Here is an 18,312-nt window from a genome sequence, read left to right as displayed (position 1 = left end):
AATTTTTTTGTTACATTATTTGATCTTATTTTTGTGATGAACGTCTGGATAATTTTCAACAAAGGAAATAAAAACAGTAATAGAGGCAGCTCACTAACTCCTGAATAGCTCCTGGCAAGCATACTCACACCTGATTCCTCTAGGGTAGTCCCCCTGCGCCCAGTGGAGTTGTAGGATCTGGGGAATAAATGGACATCTCTGCTTCCTGGGCACTACATAAATTTGCTTCCCAGGTATTCTCAGCACCCCGATATTCAAGGGCTGTTTCAAGGTGGTGCGTATCAGGCAGCGAAAGTAAGTAGAGACAAGGAATTCATTAATTCACAGAAATTTTCACATGGGAAAGATTAATGTTAGTTGGTCAGATTAGCATCTACCCACAAAATAATTTAAGGTGTGTCACTGAGCGAGGTGTTGTTCTGCATCGACAGCAGGGGTAGGCAGCGAGCACCTGGGCAGGCAGCACTGCGAGCGCCCGACGCGGCTCTCCCAGCGTGGTTCTCCCAGCGCGGCTCTGCCAGCACGGTTCTCCCAGCATGGCTCTCCCAGCGCGGCTCTTCTCCCGCGGGGAGCAGTGTGGTCCTCTCCTGGGACCTGGGATTTGGGGCCACCTTCCCCAAAGCATTTGCCAGCAGCAACAAAATGAGCCCCTGGCAGTGAGCCAGAGCTGTGACCTGTCTTTGACCATCATCCAGGAGAATGAAATAATTACGCTGACAATCACGTTATCGAGGCACATCTGAGCTAATACCTTAATTACACAACTTCTTTGAGTTATTTTTGCATTTCCCCTGCAGGCTTATGAAAGTCAGGGCTGTATCACAAGAGGGTTTTTTTGTTACAGCTGTGTCCTCTAGACTTGTTAAGAAAAGGTAAAGTTCACCAGCAAAGTATTTGAGTGTGCACACCTGACTGTGCTTCACATTTCTGAGCTTTCCTTCACAGCAGTTTCAGGCAGACTTTCAACCTGTTCGCATGAGGAAAAGCTGTTCTTGAATTTGTATTCCTCAATAATTCAATGTGTGGGCGCTTTTCCTAGTACAAGGGTGCCTGCTTCCAATTTAATGTAATATTTCAGCAAGGATATCTCACTTTAATAAAAGCTGAAGTTCACAAGGTTACATTTCATGTCCAGACAAGCCCTTACTATTTTTAAGGTGGAAGTGGAGATTCCATAGAGGAGTGTTTTCAGTGCAGAGAAGGTATTGCGTATAGACATACACTGCCTCTTCCCAAGCTCTGATGCAGGGTTAAAGTGGAGTGTTTTGATCACATAAAGTACCCATCTTCAAGCAACATCCCAGAACAGGCCCATTATTCCCCTCTGGAAAAGCAAATCCAAGATTCTTCCTCTAAACAAACATAACTCATCAGTCCCCTTTCTTTCAGCATACAACTTCAGGTCCCAGACACCTCTTCTGCTCTTTTGTGTGATTATTTTTCCTCGTGTGTATCCTTTCACATATGTACTCATTCCTTTGTAGTTGTGAGAAGTGCTGACAGGAGAAGAAGGACTCTTTTCGGTACCTTTCAACATTTTGAGATTTAGATTTATTCCAGAACTGAAAAAAAAATGCAAACAGTTTCACTAGTTTTGGCAAGTCAGAATTAAATCGGAATATTTCTGTACTGATAAAAAACGGTCAGCTTTTTACCCTTTTCTTCCTTGAAACTGCATCAAGACAGATAGTTTTATACAAATTTTCATCCAAATTAATATACCTTAATGAAATGTTTGGGCATGCAGTTATTTGTACATCAATAAAAGGCGGACCAGCTTGTGAACTCTGACTGGCGTGCATGTGGTCTCTTGCACACACACAGATTTCTAGTGTGGGGTTAAGTTTAAGATTACAGCTCCTAAATGATCCTTTAGGGAATTACTAATGTATCAGCTACTTTTACCGGTATCAGAATACTTGGACATAACATTTTTACAATTTTTCAGCTTGGTAACCTCCGCTTTAACAAAAGGGGAAAGCTAGAAATCTCTCTAAAAGTGCATGGAGGTCCAAATAGCTACAGAAGTACACATCTTCCAGGAACAGCCGGCGCTGCACTATTTTGCCAAGGACACCGCACAATTAACGGTGTCTGCCTGTAGCCTGTTGGGCGTAAGAAATATATCTGTTAGTTAGAAGCCCCTCTCCCCGTCCCAAACCAGGCAGAAACAGCCTAAAACCCCAAGGAGGGCGACCAGAGGAGGTGCGTCTGAGGCAGTGGCCAGCCCTTCCGAGGTGGCCAGGGTGGGAGGAGAGGGAGGGCTGGCTCCCAGCTGCGCAGGGCCGCAGGAATTCGGGGTGAGGAGGTTAATGACTCGGCATCGCCGCAGCCGCTCCTCCATTGTACCGTGCCTCTGCTGAACCCCAGGCGGGGAGCGGCTTTCTTACAAACTGCTCCACCCCCCCCCCAAAACCCCAACCTAACCCCAGCCCAGCACCTTTTGTATGAACTGAGCACTTTCCGTGCTAGTTAAGCCATAGGGCTTCTGGTTCCGGTCGATGTTCATTCAAAAGGTTTGCTTTTTGTGGGGAAGAGAAAAACAAAGAAAAAGTCGGGAAAAGAGGGAAGGACAATAGTGTTGATGTGAATATTATGTGAAGTTCGTTCTCTCTGTAATTTCTCCCCAAGTTCACAACATCCCAGTTAAGATAAATTAGGCTTCTTGGTTGTCGGGTACAGCCTTTATTTCTGCAGTTACGTACAAGCAGTGTGTTGTTAAAGTTGCTCAAGACATTCTTTAAGCTGCTTATCAAGGAGACTTGCTTTCTTGGAGACTTCTAATAAAAAGAGTTCAGTGCTGCCTCAAATTTATCATTTGATACAAAACTCTGGTACTTCAGCATTTTACATAAAGATGTGTTTTAAGGGGCTTCAGAATTGGGCATGAAGTTTCATTTTTAATTTAATATTAGATTTTAATAATGGGCCACCTTTTCTTTTCAACAGGATTATTTTACGGATGAAAACAGAGTACTAAAAAAGGACCCTCAACAGGATTACCATCTGGAATATGCCATGGAAAACAGCACACATACAGTATTGGCTTTTAGCAGGGAACTGCACACTTGTGACGCAAATGACAAGAGCATAACGGTAAGAGGCTCTGTCTATATGTAAAGAGATGAAGTAATTAATATAGGCCAAATGCATACGTGGTTATGAAGCTGGTTATTAAAACCCATCTTAGTAAAAGAACAGAATTAGAGAAATTCACTTTCCAAAACATGTTTGGTCAGCTTAAGTTAACCAGGTAAAATATTTGTGCTAGTTTTATTAGGCTCTTCTATTTTAATTTCAGCTTTCTTTGTCCTTCTACTTTAATGCATTATGTTCTCTAATTTCTAACACACCAACTGAACACAGGATTGAAACAGGTACTTCTGGGCCATAAAGTCCCATATCCCACAGTTGCCAGCTTGAGAAACACTTTTTAGGTCTGACACTAACTTGTAATCCAACTTAAAGATAGACTTTTTAAAAAGTTTGGAGCAGATAGATATATTCAAAGCATATATTTGTTTTATTTCTTTATTCAAAATTGAGGAGTTGAAGTGTTTTATCATAAAACTTTTTCCATGGTAATGTACTTATAATGGTAAATTCTTGTGTTGCCCTAAGGACGGCTGTACTGTTTCCTAAGCATAATTTTAAATTATATGAAGTTGATGTCTTCTGTATTGGAAATGACAGATAGGTTAGAGAGATTTGCAAGGCTTTCTATGCTTTGGGTTGTTTACTACTCATTTTGTAAGCATTGCTACAGTAGTTCAAAATTATTTTCATTGTCTATGTTTTCATAATATACACAATAATAACAACATGAGGAGCTGAAAGATGCAGGAAGCAAACCACAGCTGTATAAACCGCCAGATTTTCAGGCAGTCAATGGATCTATGGTTTTCGCACCTGCTCCAAATTCTCAGTACAATTTAACATTCTGGGACACTTCAGGATTTATTAGAGTACTTTGTCTCAAGGGTGATTATTGCAATCTGAGAATGGTTTACAGAGAATTGAACTGTGCTGTGGCTGTAGATTGATTTTTAAGATGTAAATCTGTTCTGTAATCGAATGTCTATCTTCCTAGCATGTGAGGACAGCAGTTCACAGAAGTATTCGTATCTTTACAGAGCTGAGCCTGGAAAAGGTTTTGGGGGAAACCTTCTGACTGCTCGCCAAATAAGTGATATGTCTAGAAGAAAAATTTTCGTGCATTTCGTTAGTTACCTCTTTATGGCTCTGTTCTGCTATTTGCAGATATGATTTAAATTCACGACTTTAGTGAAGGAATCCGTCAGAGACAGATTCAACTTCTGCATATCTCCCATGAACCCTATGAGTATAAAACATTAATTTTATAGGCAAAATTGTGTCAGTAGGTGACTGCTCCTCTGGTATACATTGTCATTGTTCAAATACAGCAACACCTACATCATACCTATAATAGGATTTATGTGAACTATGTAAGGAAGATATTATTCCTATTCCTTATGGACTTTTTGGTTTGTGGTTTGCTTTGGTTTTTGTTTTAGGAGAGCACGGTGCGAGTAATATGGGCCTACCACCACAAAGACATGGGAGAAGCAGGTCAAAATTACCATGGGTCTAATCGTGGTACAAAGAGTCTACGTTTACTGAATCCTGAGAAAGAAGAAGTCTTATCTGCCTCTTTACCATACTTTGACTTGACAAACAAAGACGTAAGTTACTCCGGGTTTTGGGTTTATGCAGAGTTGGGGATAAGGTGGCAGCCAAAGCTTTGGGCTTCTGCAGCAAGGTAATGTGACTTTTATAATATGGTGTTCTTGCCCTTTTTATTAAGACAGGTGCCTGTACCAGATAAGGATACAACATATTGGTGCCAAATGTTTAAGATTCCTGTGCAACATGAAAAGCATCATGTGACGAAGGTTAGTGATTCAGACCGAGCAAATTTAGAGGAGCTCAGATAACGATTATGCTTCAAATCAATTCTTGCACTTTCGAAATTTGTTTCACTGCTTACTGGAATGAAAGCAAGACCTCTTGTCTGTCTTCACAAACATGGGTCAGGTGTATGTGTATGTGTGCCCAGGACCCGATTCTGGTGTGCCCTGACAACCAGCACGTGCGGTGACAGAGCTTCTTCCTTTCTCTTGCCCTATGTCCTCTCTCCCTTAAGAAGATGAGGTTGAAAATTTTTTCTGTCTGTAAACATTTCCGGCAAAGACTTAAGTAAAATTGTCTAAAAGCATGTTCCATCAAGTTTCTGCTTTTATATAGGAATTTAATGAATTTCTTTTAACAGACAGTAATTTTAGATTAAAAAATAATTAAATGGTGAAATTTGTTCAAATAAAGGGCCAAGTTCATATTTGATTCCAGTCACCTCTCTTGTGATGACCACAGTGGAGTTATGCCACGCTACATCATGTGAGCACAGACTCCATTATCTTTGCTGTGTAAAAGCCAAATATTATGTAAAAAGAGATGGATGTTGTAGTTTATTTAAACATTAAAATGAAACTTGTAAACATCCACGCAAGGTTCAGTGGGATCCAAGGTGATTTCAAAACCCACATGCATAAACATGTTTTCCTATAACACATTTTCTAACTTTTCTTTCAGTTTGGAATGGAAAGTTTAAGAGTGCTGGGGAAAAGACAGTTCTTACATTCCTTCCCAGGAGCAATATACTGAAAACCTCCTAAAAGAACAACTTATTATTATGGTTCTAAACTGCTTAAGATAGCACAGTGAGATAGCTCGGGCCCTCATTTTTACCTTTCTTTGAACCCATGAATTAAGTATACATTTCTGTTCCATTTTTTGGATTATTGTCAGTCATATTTCTCCAATGCATTCAGTAAGACTGAAATTTTAAATTAATTCAGAGAACTTAACATGTGATCTCCAGTGTATGTCTGAGAAATACCTATAGTTATCCTGAAATACTGTGCATTTCTGCACTTTATCAGAATGAAGAATTGCAAGGTCCAAATTTCTGCCTTCAGGTACTGGATCTTTAATCACGTTTGAAATTTGTGACAGCTACTTTCACAGATCTGTATGAAAAGCGGAATTTGCTTGTAATACAGTATGTTTGTTGGGATTCCTAGCTTTCTGCTTTCAAGTGAGAGAGCTTCAAAATGGTAGTATCAGAATCATGCTTTCCATGTTGTTTGGTGGAAGTTGTAGATACATGCTGTTTTGCTAAAAAGTTCTCTGGAACTATTTATTATTTATAGTTTCTGAATTTATTTTTTAAATGTTTTGCCTGACTGCACATGCAGTTACTCATTTAAAAAAAACTTGTGGTTGATTGAAGCTGAAACATGATTTTAGCTCAGAAATACACTGACTAGTGTACTTCCAGAATAGTTTTATATTCTTTATTTTTATGATGATGTATAAAGAATATTATAATTTTAGAAATCATATTTTGAAACCAGCAATTTATTTGTTTTTTATAAAGTTAAATATTAGAGTAGAATCCTTAGCAATTTTCCACCTTCAGAAAAGCAAACAAATTTCATCTTGCCATTTAAAAAAAGTTTAGAGAGAGAAAAAAAATTACAAAAAGAGAGAAGAATTATGTAGGAACACTTCCTTAGCATTTCTTTTCAGGGGCACAACTTATATTTTCATATATGTGACTTTTGTAGATGACACATAGAGGGTTGTTGTGGAATTGTATCTATGCACTCCTGCAAACTGATTAAACATTTCCTAAAGCCTACTGATACACAAAGGATGGGGCTTATGGCTACTCAGGAGGATATTAGCTATGCAAACAAAGATTGAATTTCACAAAAGGAGGACAGATGAATTAGTTGGCCTGATCAAACTGTCTGTGTTAGTTAAATACTTACACAGATGTTGATTCTGGATTCCTTCTGTAGCACTATTTTCATACAAACCTACACATCTCATTTTTACAGACAGAAAAAAAGTTTGGAAAATGGTACAGATTTGTCTCTGGTATAATTCAGTCTACTTAAGTAGTGTACATGTGAGCTGACTTTGGCCATTTCTGTCCTCCTCTATGATTTTGTGGAGCACTCAAGAGCAGTTCAGCTCTTGTTGGACAATGTGTGCCATCAGCACCATGGAAGTGTGTGCTAAGCTGTGCGTTATGTGTAAATCTGCTGATGATCTGGAGTCTCAAGTAGGTGCAATGGCCACAATAAGAATTTTTTTCATACTGTTCAGCTGTTCTCTGTCATTCCTTTCTTCCTGAAAATTGCTCTGAGTGTTTTGTAATAACGTATTTTTTAAATATCAGTTTCATCAGGAAAGCACAACATTTTAATGAAGGAGACAGTGTGCAAAAAAATTAGACCTATCATTAAAGGTAGAGGCCGAGACTTTTAATCATCTCTGGTTAACGAATGCCAGATTCTGAATCCAGATTCTGAATTAAAAAGGATTTTTTAACTTCCATTGACTGTGCATTGTTTTAAAAAAGAGTAACTATATGCTGTCAGGCAGAACATATTCAAAGCATTTACAAATATATTTTGTAAATACAATCTAGTGGTGCAAGAGCTGGGTAAGTGAGAACACTTGGTCTTAGGGTGCATCTACAGTAGTGTTTTAGTTTGGATGAGAAGCACGCTTCTGAAGTGAATCTTCAAGTTTTTCTTGCTTACTTTGGTGTGGTTACTGCCATGGAGCAGCCATGGAGCTTGTGAACTGAATCCCTTTTGGTGAAACTCAACCGGAGGGTGCGTGCCAGGAGCACAGCAGAAGTCCCCCAGGTGGAAACGGGCCATCGGTCCATGGGACCAGACCGGCGCTTGTGCAAATAAAACATTTCTGATGCTGCATAGTGAGGATGCCCAGGACGCATCCTTTTCCTCTTTTGTGCTTTTCCTTCTCATGGAAAAAGAAGTCCCCCCAGTTGAATGACTGTCTGGGCAATGAGAAACTTTTTGTGCAGATGTCCCAATAACGCTGCCTTTGCCTTCCAGGTAGCTCAGGTGCGGTCCTCCACCTGATTGCTTGCATGAGCAAGCTTGTGATTTGAAGTGAATCAAAAGCCTTGTCTGGGTAGCGATTGCAAGGCCTGGGTTCTTCTGTTAGCACAAGATAAAGAAAAAACTAGCATAAGAGATCTCAAAACCAGTGGAAGGTAAATTATGTAAGGCCTTATGTCTTTTCTTTCACTTTACATAATATTCATGCTACTTTCCAAGAACCTCAGGTAATGAGAAACAGCATATTTTCATTGACTGTTCTTGATCAAGCTGCACTACATGACATGTAAATTGTGCAAGAGATAAGATTGTAATCTTGTGTTAATCTCATAGGTAGAATAAGGACATGGATAAGTAATTTCTCATTATGCTGCATTTACTAATGGAGAGCAGAGCTTCACTGCGATAACAGGGCATCCAGCCAGGGTTAGGACTTCTCTGTTTAATCTTCCTTTGTTTCATATCTCTTGCAGCTTCTTCCCTAGGGAAGAGATTGTGTCTTCCTACATGTTCCTACAATGCCTTCTGTTACGAGATCTTCTCTGATGCCTCTGGGAACTCCCGTAGAAATAACTCATAGTAACATTATGCCTGCTAAGAAATAAAACAAAATAAGATGATTTCTCAATAGCTGGCATAATAGTGATAAGAGTTACCCAGATTACAACCCGTACCAGGCACCAAGCTGGTTTTGTGCATCACTCCTCAGCTTCAAGCTGCCTACCTGGCTGAGTGGTGGCTGCTTGAAAATGTGCTAAACTTCTTCAGGTTTTCCCTCCCGTATGTTTTTTGTTAACAGAACCAATTATCGGGGTAATAGGTCAATTTTGAAAGTAACAATATGCAGAACAGATGAAAGGGATTGCTGGGAGGTAATAGCAGGCAATCGCCTATCTTCAAATCAGCTGTTTGCAGGACGGCTCTGCGGTGGTCCTGGAGCGATGGACCTTGGCTGCTCCTCGCATGGGAGAGTGCCCGTTGCTGCCTGGCTGCAAACTCGTCCTGCAGCTACGTGTGCCTTGGCCTCTTTTGCTGCTTCCAGCTTCAGGCCATGGTATGTACCTCCGGCTCGCTACCCTAGGGATTTTTATTTTTCTCACACATGGAAGTTAGCCGGCAGCTTTCTCAGAAGTAGCTTGCTTAGGAAAAAAAAAAAAAAGCATTCCATTTATTAGCCCAGACTTTCTGGAGATGGGTTTAAGTTTTTTTCTTGCTAGGATTCTTGCAGTTCTTTGTAAATATCGTTACTCTGGCTGGTCCTGAACGTGCCTCTTAATCACATCCCTAAAGCAAGTTCTCTGGTTTCACTGACTGCACCTGGGGAAGGACCTCTGCTCTGGCAGGACCTCTCAGCGGGAGGGAGGGAGGGGGGACCCGCTGGTGGAGCAGACACGCAGGCATGTCCGTGCACCAACCTCTGCATGAAAAGGTTTCTGTCTCCCAGCTGAAGCCACGCTGAGGGCAGCTCCCCGGGTGCGGAGAGCCCTCGCGGGCAGAGTCCCTGCCGCGCCGGGGCTGGCGGAGCAGAGGGGCTTACCCAGAGGAGCACACGCTGAAAAGGGGAGTCTCTGCAGCTACCCCCCTCTTGTCAATTGCCCGTTTTAAAAGTCTCTTTCTTATTGCTCTTTCAGTTTCAAATCAAAAAAAAGCAAGTTATTCAGTGGCAGCACACTGCATCTTCTGAAATCCTTCAATTCTTGTACCGTTGAGATGTCTGATTTTCATGGTTTTCAATGTGTGTGCTGACATGCCTCTCTGTACTTTCACAGTTTGTAAGGCTATTTGTTGATGATTGTTGTTTCCTGCCTATTTGCTGAATTTATTTCTTGCTTACTGTGAGCTGGCATCATGCAGATGTTTAGCAGCGGCATGAAAGTGAAAATTTGTTTCACATTCATAAGAAATACTTCCCAGTATTTCAGTAAATACAGCTCTTGCTTCAAGTCCAAAGCTTGTTTTTACTGCTCTTTCTACTTGTGGTTCTAATGATACAGGGGTTTTTTATTACTGTCTTTAGCTTAGGTTTCAATACTCTGGCTTCTGTTAGTTTAATTTAATTGTATTGCTTATTAATATAACTGCATCTGCTAAAGTTTCATTATTTTGGCTTCACGTTAACCGCAGGTCTCCCATGTGCTCCACTGTTTTTTCTGCTGCAATTAAAAACCTTAAGATAGAATATTTCCTCTACTGTCTCTAGATTTTTCCGTGAATTCTCTATACCTGTGGTCTCCCACTACACCTGACAAATTGTTTAATGCTGTGTGTAAACTTCTGAAAATTTACAGTATATACGGGTGAAGGAGTGGTATGTATATTCTACATGCCAGGCGTGCCATAATCAAGTTGTGTGAAGCTTTTCAGCTTCAGTGTATAGCATGTCTGTGCTAGTTTCAACACTCCATAAATTTTCCCTCTATATTTTCTTAATTTCTTTGAAATATACTGTGTTTTCCTCAGGGAAAGTAGTTCCCAGGCTTCAGTAGTAATAATCCCATAGGCAAAAACATGTCAGACACTGAATTTCACTATTAAGAGTAGGAAAAACAGTTTATGTAAAATAACATACAATTGGGTAGTAGGGTCATTTAGCTCTTTCTACATGTCTTTTCTTGAAGAATTACTCATTTTCCTGCAGTTCTAAACTTTCTGGGTTTTTTTGAAACTAGTATAGTCAGAGGAAGTACTGGCAGAAGGGCTGCGATGTGGCTGTGCTCAAGAGCATAAAATACCTCAGATTCTGTAAGAGAACTTTTTTAATGGGATGCCCAGTTTTAGAGGGCATTTGGCGTTGGAAAGGAGGATAGTAGGTTGCATTTTTGTAAGCTCTTAAACATTTGGATTCCTGTATAAAGCACTCCTTTTGTATGCATTATTTGAACCTGCTTATGAGACTGGAGTGAGCAGGTTTAGCGCTGCTGAAATGGGGAAGAAGCCCCATGCTGAGGATTAGGCTAGGTGGTCAAAATACAGTGGCTCTTAAGTACAATAAATTAAACTTGGGCAACACATTAAAGACAGTAAATTTCCAACCGCAAAGATGGGCTTCCTCTCATCTAAGTGGGCTTATCTACAGGTCTGAGCCAGCTGCTTAAATGTCCTTACAGTGGCAAAAATAGGCATTTGTATCATCTTAGAAGACGTCTCTGAAATATGTGAGCTCAGGCACCCCCTGTTACGGATCAGTCTCTCTCTATTGACAGATGAGAGAACCCAGATAACCAGCCTGTATTAGATATGTAGTTCTCGGATGGATGAAGCAGGGGAGACAGGTCCCACCAAAATGGTCAGGGGAGAGAAGAGATTGTGATAGGAGCAAAAATGGCAAAATAATACTTTTTTTTAATTTGCCTTTGGGAAAAATGGATTTTTCTCGACCACAACCTTGTGTAATTTTTTGGCACTGAACTTAAGATGTGACCAGTGAAAACAGGCCAAGCATATTTCCAGAAAAAACTTAATTATTTAGCATTAAATGAGAAGCGTTACGTTGGGCATGTTTTTATATAAGCACCAAAGTTTTCCATTGTTGATCTCCTTAGGAAAGGGAGCCTCTTTTCAATTGAAGAAAGGCCTGTATTGGAGCACACCAGCAGCTGCTAGTTAATCTTCATGTTCAGTTTCAGGGCAATCTCTGATAAGGAAGTAAAAACTCAGAAAAAAATTGTTGCCAAGGGTAACTGCTTTTTGACAGTGGAATGCTTTAGTAATACCAAAGACCCCAGTGTGAAAATACAAAGGGACTCCAGTTTAAGAGACCGATTGATTGAAAGCCAGAAGGGCAGCTTGTAGCCTTCAGTACCTAAATGAGGGCACTGATTTTTAACTTGAGGGATACCAGACAGTAACTGCTTGTCATTCTCTGGCTTGAACTTTTGTGTTTTGCTAAATGTGATAACTCTAGCAAATTGCATCATGCAGCCTGACATAAACAAATGTTCTGTATTTTCCTGTATGTTCCCCTGCAAAGCAAAGCAATTTCGGCCTCGGTAAATTAGATTGGCAACCGAATGATATCTTACGCTGCAGAGCTTGTAAGCTATCTGCTCTTTGATCTGAAGGGCTGTCTCTTCAGTGCAAGCCTGAATTGGCCCATTAGGCTTTGCAGTGTTAAAGAATCGTATAACTGAACTGGCTGGAAATTAAGTTTCTGAAGCAACTGTCTTGGGAAATAACGGAAATACTGTCTTCTCTCATGTTCTGCTAAATTATTTAATATGTAAAATTATTTCATATATTATTTCATTCTGTGATCAAAGATGAAAATACATATGACCACAGATTTTACTGTCACACCAAACTTTATATTTTTTAGTGAAACATAGTCTTATTTTGCGGTAGTCTTCATTCATTTCACTTGTAAATCTTTACAATAAGAATACTTAAACTATGGAGCTATTGCTGCATTATTTATTCCATACTTAGTATGCAAAAATAATTTACTTCACTTCTGTCATCAGCAAACTTGAACATCTAGTTAATTTAATCCAGTTTCTTTGATTTTTCTTTTTTAAATTAAAACAACATCTAGCCATTATGGCAATGTATTGACTATGCCAGCATGTGGTTGGAAAATATGTATTTTATGTGATTTTTCTGGTTAAATGAAAGTCAGAAGTTAGGTAATTTCTAGTTACATACAAATGTGAGATGACAGGAGCTTTAACTTAAAATATGACCAATAGTGAGCATGGAGAAGGGGAGGGTACAGTTTTTGTGAAGCTCTCTGTGTTTCACCTTCCAGTTCTGAGATGATTTGTGGGGTGATCTTCAGGAGAGGATTGCTATTGATTAACCCCATGTTGTCTTGTATCATGTCTTTGTTTTTTCTTCCTCATCCTTAGCTTTGTGTCTGGTTTTAGAGTAAGCCTGTGATTAGGTAGTGCACTGAAAAGATAAGAAAATTATGTCTAGGAATTGTCTGCAGCCAACTGATAAACGCTTCTTATCATAGCAGGTAGTAAAATATTTCAGAGTAGAATTGGGCCTTAGATGAGCAATTATAAAGCATCTTCTGTGCAAATAGCAGAACAGCAGGTTCATAGGTAGTAAAATCTGACTTGATGGGGCTTGCATGGTGTGAGGTGAGTGTCTGGATGGATCACAGAACAGATCTACCTTGGTCCTGTTAGCGTCTTGGCATTGCTTCTTAAGATCAACTTTATAATTCAGACAAGTCACGTAGTAACAGCATCTTAAGCAAACTTTCTGTAAGGCCACACTTAACTGCTGCAACGTAATTTAAATGGAGAAGAAATTTCATTTCTGATCTAACTGTTTAAAGTGTTTCTTTTCTGTACTGACCTCTCATTCTGCAACCCCAGCATTAGCTAGCGGGGTTAGTTCTCACCGAATGACATTCTGATACCCTCTCTATCTCTGCTTCCACTTGCAATGCATAGTAGTCACAGCTATGTCCAGAGCATAGATTTGTTGACTCCCAGGGGTAAAATAGAAAGAAAGAACATTAATAACAGTGGAAAAATAGACAGACAGTAGTCAGATAATACCACTCTACCACATCCACACATAGCATGCATGACATCAAAATCCACGCAGGTGACAACTGAACCACAGGTAGATAGTGAATAGTTTTGCTTTGCACCAAGGCTGAGGTGAAGGTTTACCTGGTATGAAAATAATTTGCATCTTAAATCTAATTAAAATACTCAACCCCCAAACAACCCTAACCTGAGAAAACATAAGTATCTAAGCAGATTATTATAAACTGCACACTAATGCTCTTTAGTCTCCTTTCTCCGTCCTCTCATTTCAGTGACCTTTCTATTACTATCTCTTAAATTGCTTGGACTGAAACTGTGACTTTCTGTTTTATGAAGTGCCAATTGCACTTGTGGTTTCTAGAGAATTAATATAGTGTAATTTTAATACAGTATTCTCAAGTGACTTCAAAGAATCAGGTCATCTGAAAATGGCCCTTGTTGTGTGACTTCATGGGTGCCACTGAGGGGTGTTAAAGCACTGCACAAGGGTACCAGGATCTGGCTCGGCATGAGAAAATGTGGAAATCATAGTATTAACGTAGGCATTACCTAACTGCACTTATTCTGTAAGCCATCTCATGTTTGTATGTTAAGCCTGTAAATAGAAGTTTTTAGAGGGTTATGAGCAATAGCTCCCGAGATTTGTTCTGCTGACTTCAGGAGGCTGCGTCATGTCAAAATCATGAGACTTGTGCTTATTTTACCCCATGCTTTCCTTTCAGCTTTATGTGCCAGAGTGCCCAGGTTGGTGACTCCTGTATAAGCTCGGTATCTGAATGCCTAAGGTCTTTCTCATGTGTGTTCCCTTTCGGTAGTCCTTCACAGAAGTCAGCATTTCCTTGTCAGGAAACATGTTTCCTATCAGTATACCCCAATATGTGTAAAACAAGAAATGGACACGCTGTAAATTCTTATGTGCTCTGTCATCGGGCAAAGCTGCGCATTCACTCCCAAGCAGGAGGAGAAAAAGTACGGTGCTATTAAGCTACACTATTGAAGGGAACGTTTTGCAGTTGTACAATAAAATTAATGCCTCTTCCATTGCCATCTCAAAGAAATAGATAGACATCGCTGTGCATGAACGGTGATTTCATGAACAAAAGGGAGTACCTTTGTTGACTTTAGACTATTAAAGTTACATGTTTCTCTTGATATATATAAACTCTTTATAGACTACCCATTTTGGCTTTAGATCTGAAACGTATTTGGTTACATATTACTTTATTGTGATGTTGTTTTCACAAGAAAGTAATGATGTTGCTGATTAATTGCTGATTAATTCTGCTTGGAGTGTGTCAACTGTGTTGAGAGACTATGGCCGCACTGAATACCGCAACCACTCTGCCGGTGTTTCTGCTGCTTAAGAGTGCAATGAGTGTATTGCCAGGAAGTGTAACTGTATGAAACATGTTTTTTCTTGACCTGAGCTTTTTATCAGATTGCTCCTCAGGGTTATACTTTTTAACTGTTACTAAACGAGTTATCTTAAATCTTCAGACATACCTCAGGCAGAAAAAAATGGTTTATGAATATTTCTTTGAGGTATACTTCTTTTGGATTTAGTTTAAATTACTGCATGCCTTTAAGGACTGAAACTCTTTGAGTGGCGGAGTTCCAGGTGATTAATTAGGAATAAGAATTTGGGAATGGACTTGATGGCAGAGAGAACAAGAAGCCCTAAATCCATCTCTAGTTCTCATTTGTAAATGTTTGGGTTTATTGGTTATTGTGTTGTTTGATTCCTCTCTCCTACTTAAAATATTTAAGTTCTGCACATGGACCTGTAGAATTTCTGGACATACAGGGTAATCATTAGCAGTGGTATGTGGGGACAGAAAGACTTGTGTGAATTTAGATATATAGCCTCCTCTCCAGGCTAACAGCACAGCAACAGTAACTTTTACCTGAAAGTATGTATTCTTTTCCAACAAAAATTCAGCAGCTTAAAACGGAGGTATGGTAATTACTTCTTAATGTGGTATACTAATAAAACTTAAATAAGAGCCCTCATTGAACAATGCACTCACTGTGTTAACAAATCCTTTCTTCTTTACACCAAGGACAGGAAATATCTGTGCTTTGAATAAGGTTTTCCATTCATGTGGTAAGGACTCCACAGTGATGTTAGAATTTTTGTTATGCTTTTTAAAGTATACCCAAAGCCAGTTAAACCTAAATGCCCACAATACAGCTTAAATAAATAAATAAGTCAGCACTGTTATTTCAACTTGGGATTATGTCCTGTATTTGAATCTCACTTTGGAAAAAAACCCTCCACACATATTAAGGAGGAATCATGCAAATTTCAGTGCCTTAAGTTGGAAGTATGGAACCTCTGTTTTTGGTCTGGAAAATTTCCATTGTCCAAAGAAACCTTACCTAATCACATTATGGGGTTGGGGGTAGGGATGGTTGCTGTTGCTGGGCCTTTTTCTCATCTCCATCTCTTTTTTTTTATTAAAATATGAGAATCAAGATATGTCACTAACTATACAGGTTATATTTTCCTCCAGCTAGAAGATGTGAAAAATGTGTATGAAAATAATTTGGGTGAATATTTTGACATTTGAAGGACAACTCAAGTCAAGCAGTAATGCTCCCTATTGTACATAGATGACCACCGGTGAACCAGGAACAGTGGCTTTACTCTGCCTCCTGCAATTCGGTCACCAAAAAATACACCTTTCTAAGTAGGTGGCACAGTATAAACTCTGAAGCACTCGGGACGCAGGGCGATTTAAAGGGCTTTGTTAGTAACGATGGCTGAATTTAGGATCTGGATTGTACAGTGGGGAAAACAAATGGGCACTTAGCTGTGTACGTGCAAATGATACCGCTGATCTTGGGAAAGATTATGGCAGCTAGCCCATGCTAGCCTGCAGCCGGTTGAGCATTGGAGGTATCTCTTTCAGCTGTAACTATTCTGTGGCATTAATTTAATGCTTTCTGACAGATGGGGCGGGGTGGGGGCACTGGGAGGGTGGTCCCCGCTTGACCCCAGGATGCCTGAACTCCAGGCTGAAAGTCTGCAGCAGATTAGTGTCCCAGATGTGATGCTGGCCTAGGCAGGCTTTTCTACTGATGTGAAATAGCTGTTAGGTTGTTAGGGTTAAAATCCTGGTCTGCCCTGGAGTCATGGACTTAGACGCCTACCCCAGCTCAGAGGCATATTTCCAGCTCTTGAGTTTTTGCTCAGCACACCTCTGGGTTGTGTGCAAGAAGCAATGTTAGTCAGCAAACAACTGGTGTTTTTCTTTCAGAACGTTCATATGAAAATAAAACCATATTATTATTGAGTTTTTTCTGGAATACATGGAGTTTTTTGCTGAAAAAGATCCAGCTTTATTAAGCCAAGTATTCTAAGTATTTGCTTTTCTGAAGAAAAAATCTGAAACCTTAAAAGAGTTGGTTTAGATAAATATTTGTTCATTCCACAACTACACATTTGAAAAGCAGAAGAAAACAAAATCAGAAAAAAACCTTGATGCTTCCTAATAAGAAGACATCATGTCTACCTTTGAAGAGCTTTTCTAAATCAGACAAATATTTCAATATATGTGCGTGGTACACATTTGTGAAAGAAGTACAAAGACTGGAGTAATCAGTAAGAAGGTAATAGTTCTTCCTGAGGAGGAGTATAGAAAGCAGAGACCCTATAACTTTGTCTTCTGCTACAAAAATTCTCTCAGGTAAACTCAGCCAGTACTCGGTTTCACAACCATCACTTTTTGGTCTGAGTTAATCAGAGACATGGCAAGCTCATATAAATAAAATAACCAACCACAGGCTAGAACCTCTCTTAGATGCAGCAGTGTCAGGACAAAAATACTGTGTCAAATTTTTATTCTCAATTTCGAGACTACAGAATAATGTTTTTTCCCTGTGTCATGACCAGCTACATACACAAGGTATTGTGTAAGGCTGTGGCCTTATTCAGAGTCATTTATATGCCAATATACCATCCCATAGTGTCTTTAAAATGTAAGATTAAGTTGAAACTACCTTTTGAGCCAGAAAAAATAAAATCATATTTTTCATTTGACATTTCAGTGTAGAAGCATCACTGCAACAAGATCAAAAACCTGTTGCCATTTTCATATATAAAGATAAAGTCGGCCCACATGCAATGGGACACTATGGGGAGACTATGGATATAGTTTACTAACTTTCATCATTCTCCCAAGCAAGCATGAAGAACAAACCACAGCTGTTAACATCAAAGAGAGCCAAGCAAATAAAAAGGCCGATAAACAGGAATAAGCAAGAAAGACTTCCAGGTTTATGGAGATGTTTTTCCCTTGTAGGGAATCTAACTTCTTGGAGCATTTGAGCCGTTTGCATTTTCATAATTTTTAATACATTGTGCATTAGTATCTTGACCGAGCTTATCAGCAGCTTGAGATGCAAACTCTACTATGTTACAATTTTGGTTTGTTTTTTTTTAAGAAAAAATGACATGTGGTAGGCTCAGTTGTGCAGTAGGTAAAGGGATAATAGGAAATATTGAGGAGAGGAAAACAAATTGAAGCCAAATAACCTGGCAGTGGCAGATGTAAGCATGTTCATGTTTCTTTGTTCATGTGATGTCAGCCTGTTGACTAGAATAGGGTTTCTGTTAAATTAACAGGTGGAAAGCCCACGTCTTATCTGGTTTAACTTGATGAAAAATTGAAAATTTGTTATTTTATTTTCTTTGAAAGTCAGGAGTTTCAGAAGTGCTAAGAGATCCAGTATGACGAAAGGAGCTCTGTAAAGCCTGTCAACCTGCCCGAGGAGTATAGGTCATGCTAACCAAACACCATAACCGTAACCCATGCTTTTGGCTGAAGGAGGCAGTGTCTTCATTT

General features: G+C 39.5%; 2 protein-coding genes across 2 annotated transcripts in view; one reads left to right on the top strand and one right to left on the bottom strand.

Annotated features, from left to right (window-relative positions):
• RPS12 (ribosomal protein S12) overlaps positions 1-18,312 on the bottom strand; it is a 511,578-nt gene that overhangs the window by 175,156 nt on the left and 318,110 nt on the right. The window lies entirely within an intron of this gene.
• The window catches only part of MOXD1 (monooxygenase DBH like 1), a 51,112-nt gene that overhangs the window by 9,259 nt on the left and 23,541 nt on the right, over positions 1-18,312 (top strand). The window contains exons 2-4 of the mRNA XM_049801485.1: positions 2,950-3,096; positions 4,536-4,703; positions 4,830-4,913. Coding sequence (XP_049657442.1) covers positions 2,950-3,096; positions 4,536-4,703; positions 4,830-4,913 — 399 coding nt within the window. The remainder of the gene's footprint in view (positions 1-2,949; positions 3,097-4,535; positions 4,704-4,829; positions 4,914-18,312) is intronic.

The sequence above is a fragment of the Accipiter gentilis genome, chromosome 5 (assembly GCF_929443795.1).
Source record: "Accipiter gentilis chromosome 5, bAccGen1.1, whole genome shotgun sequence".
NCBI classification, from domain to species: domain Eukaryota; kingdom Metazoa; phylum Chordata; class Aves; order Accipitriformes; family Accipitridae; genus Astur; species Astur gentilis.
This window is presented reverse-complemented; position numbering and strand designations above follow the sequence as displayed.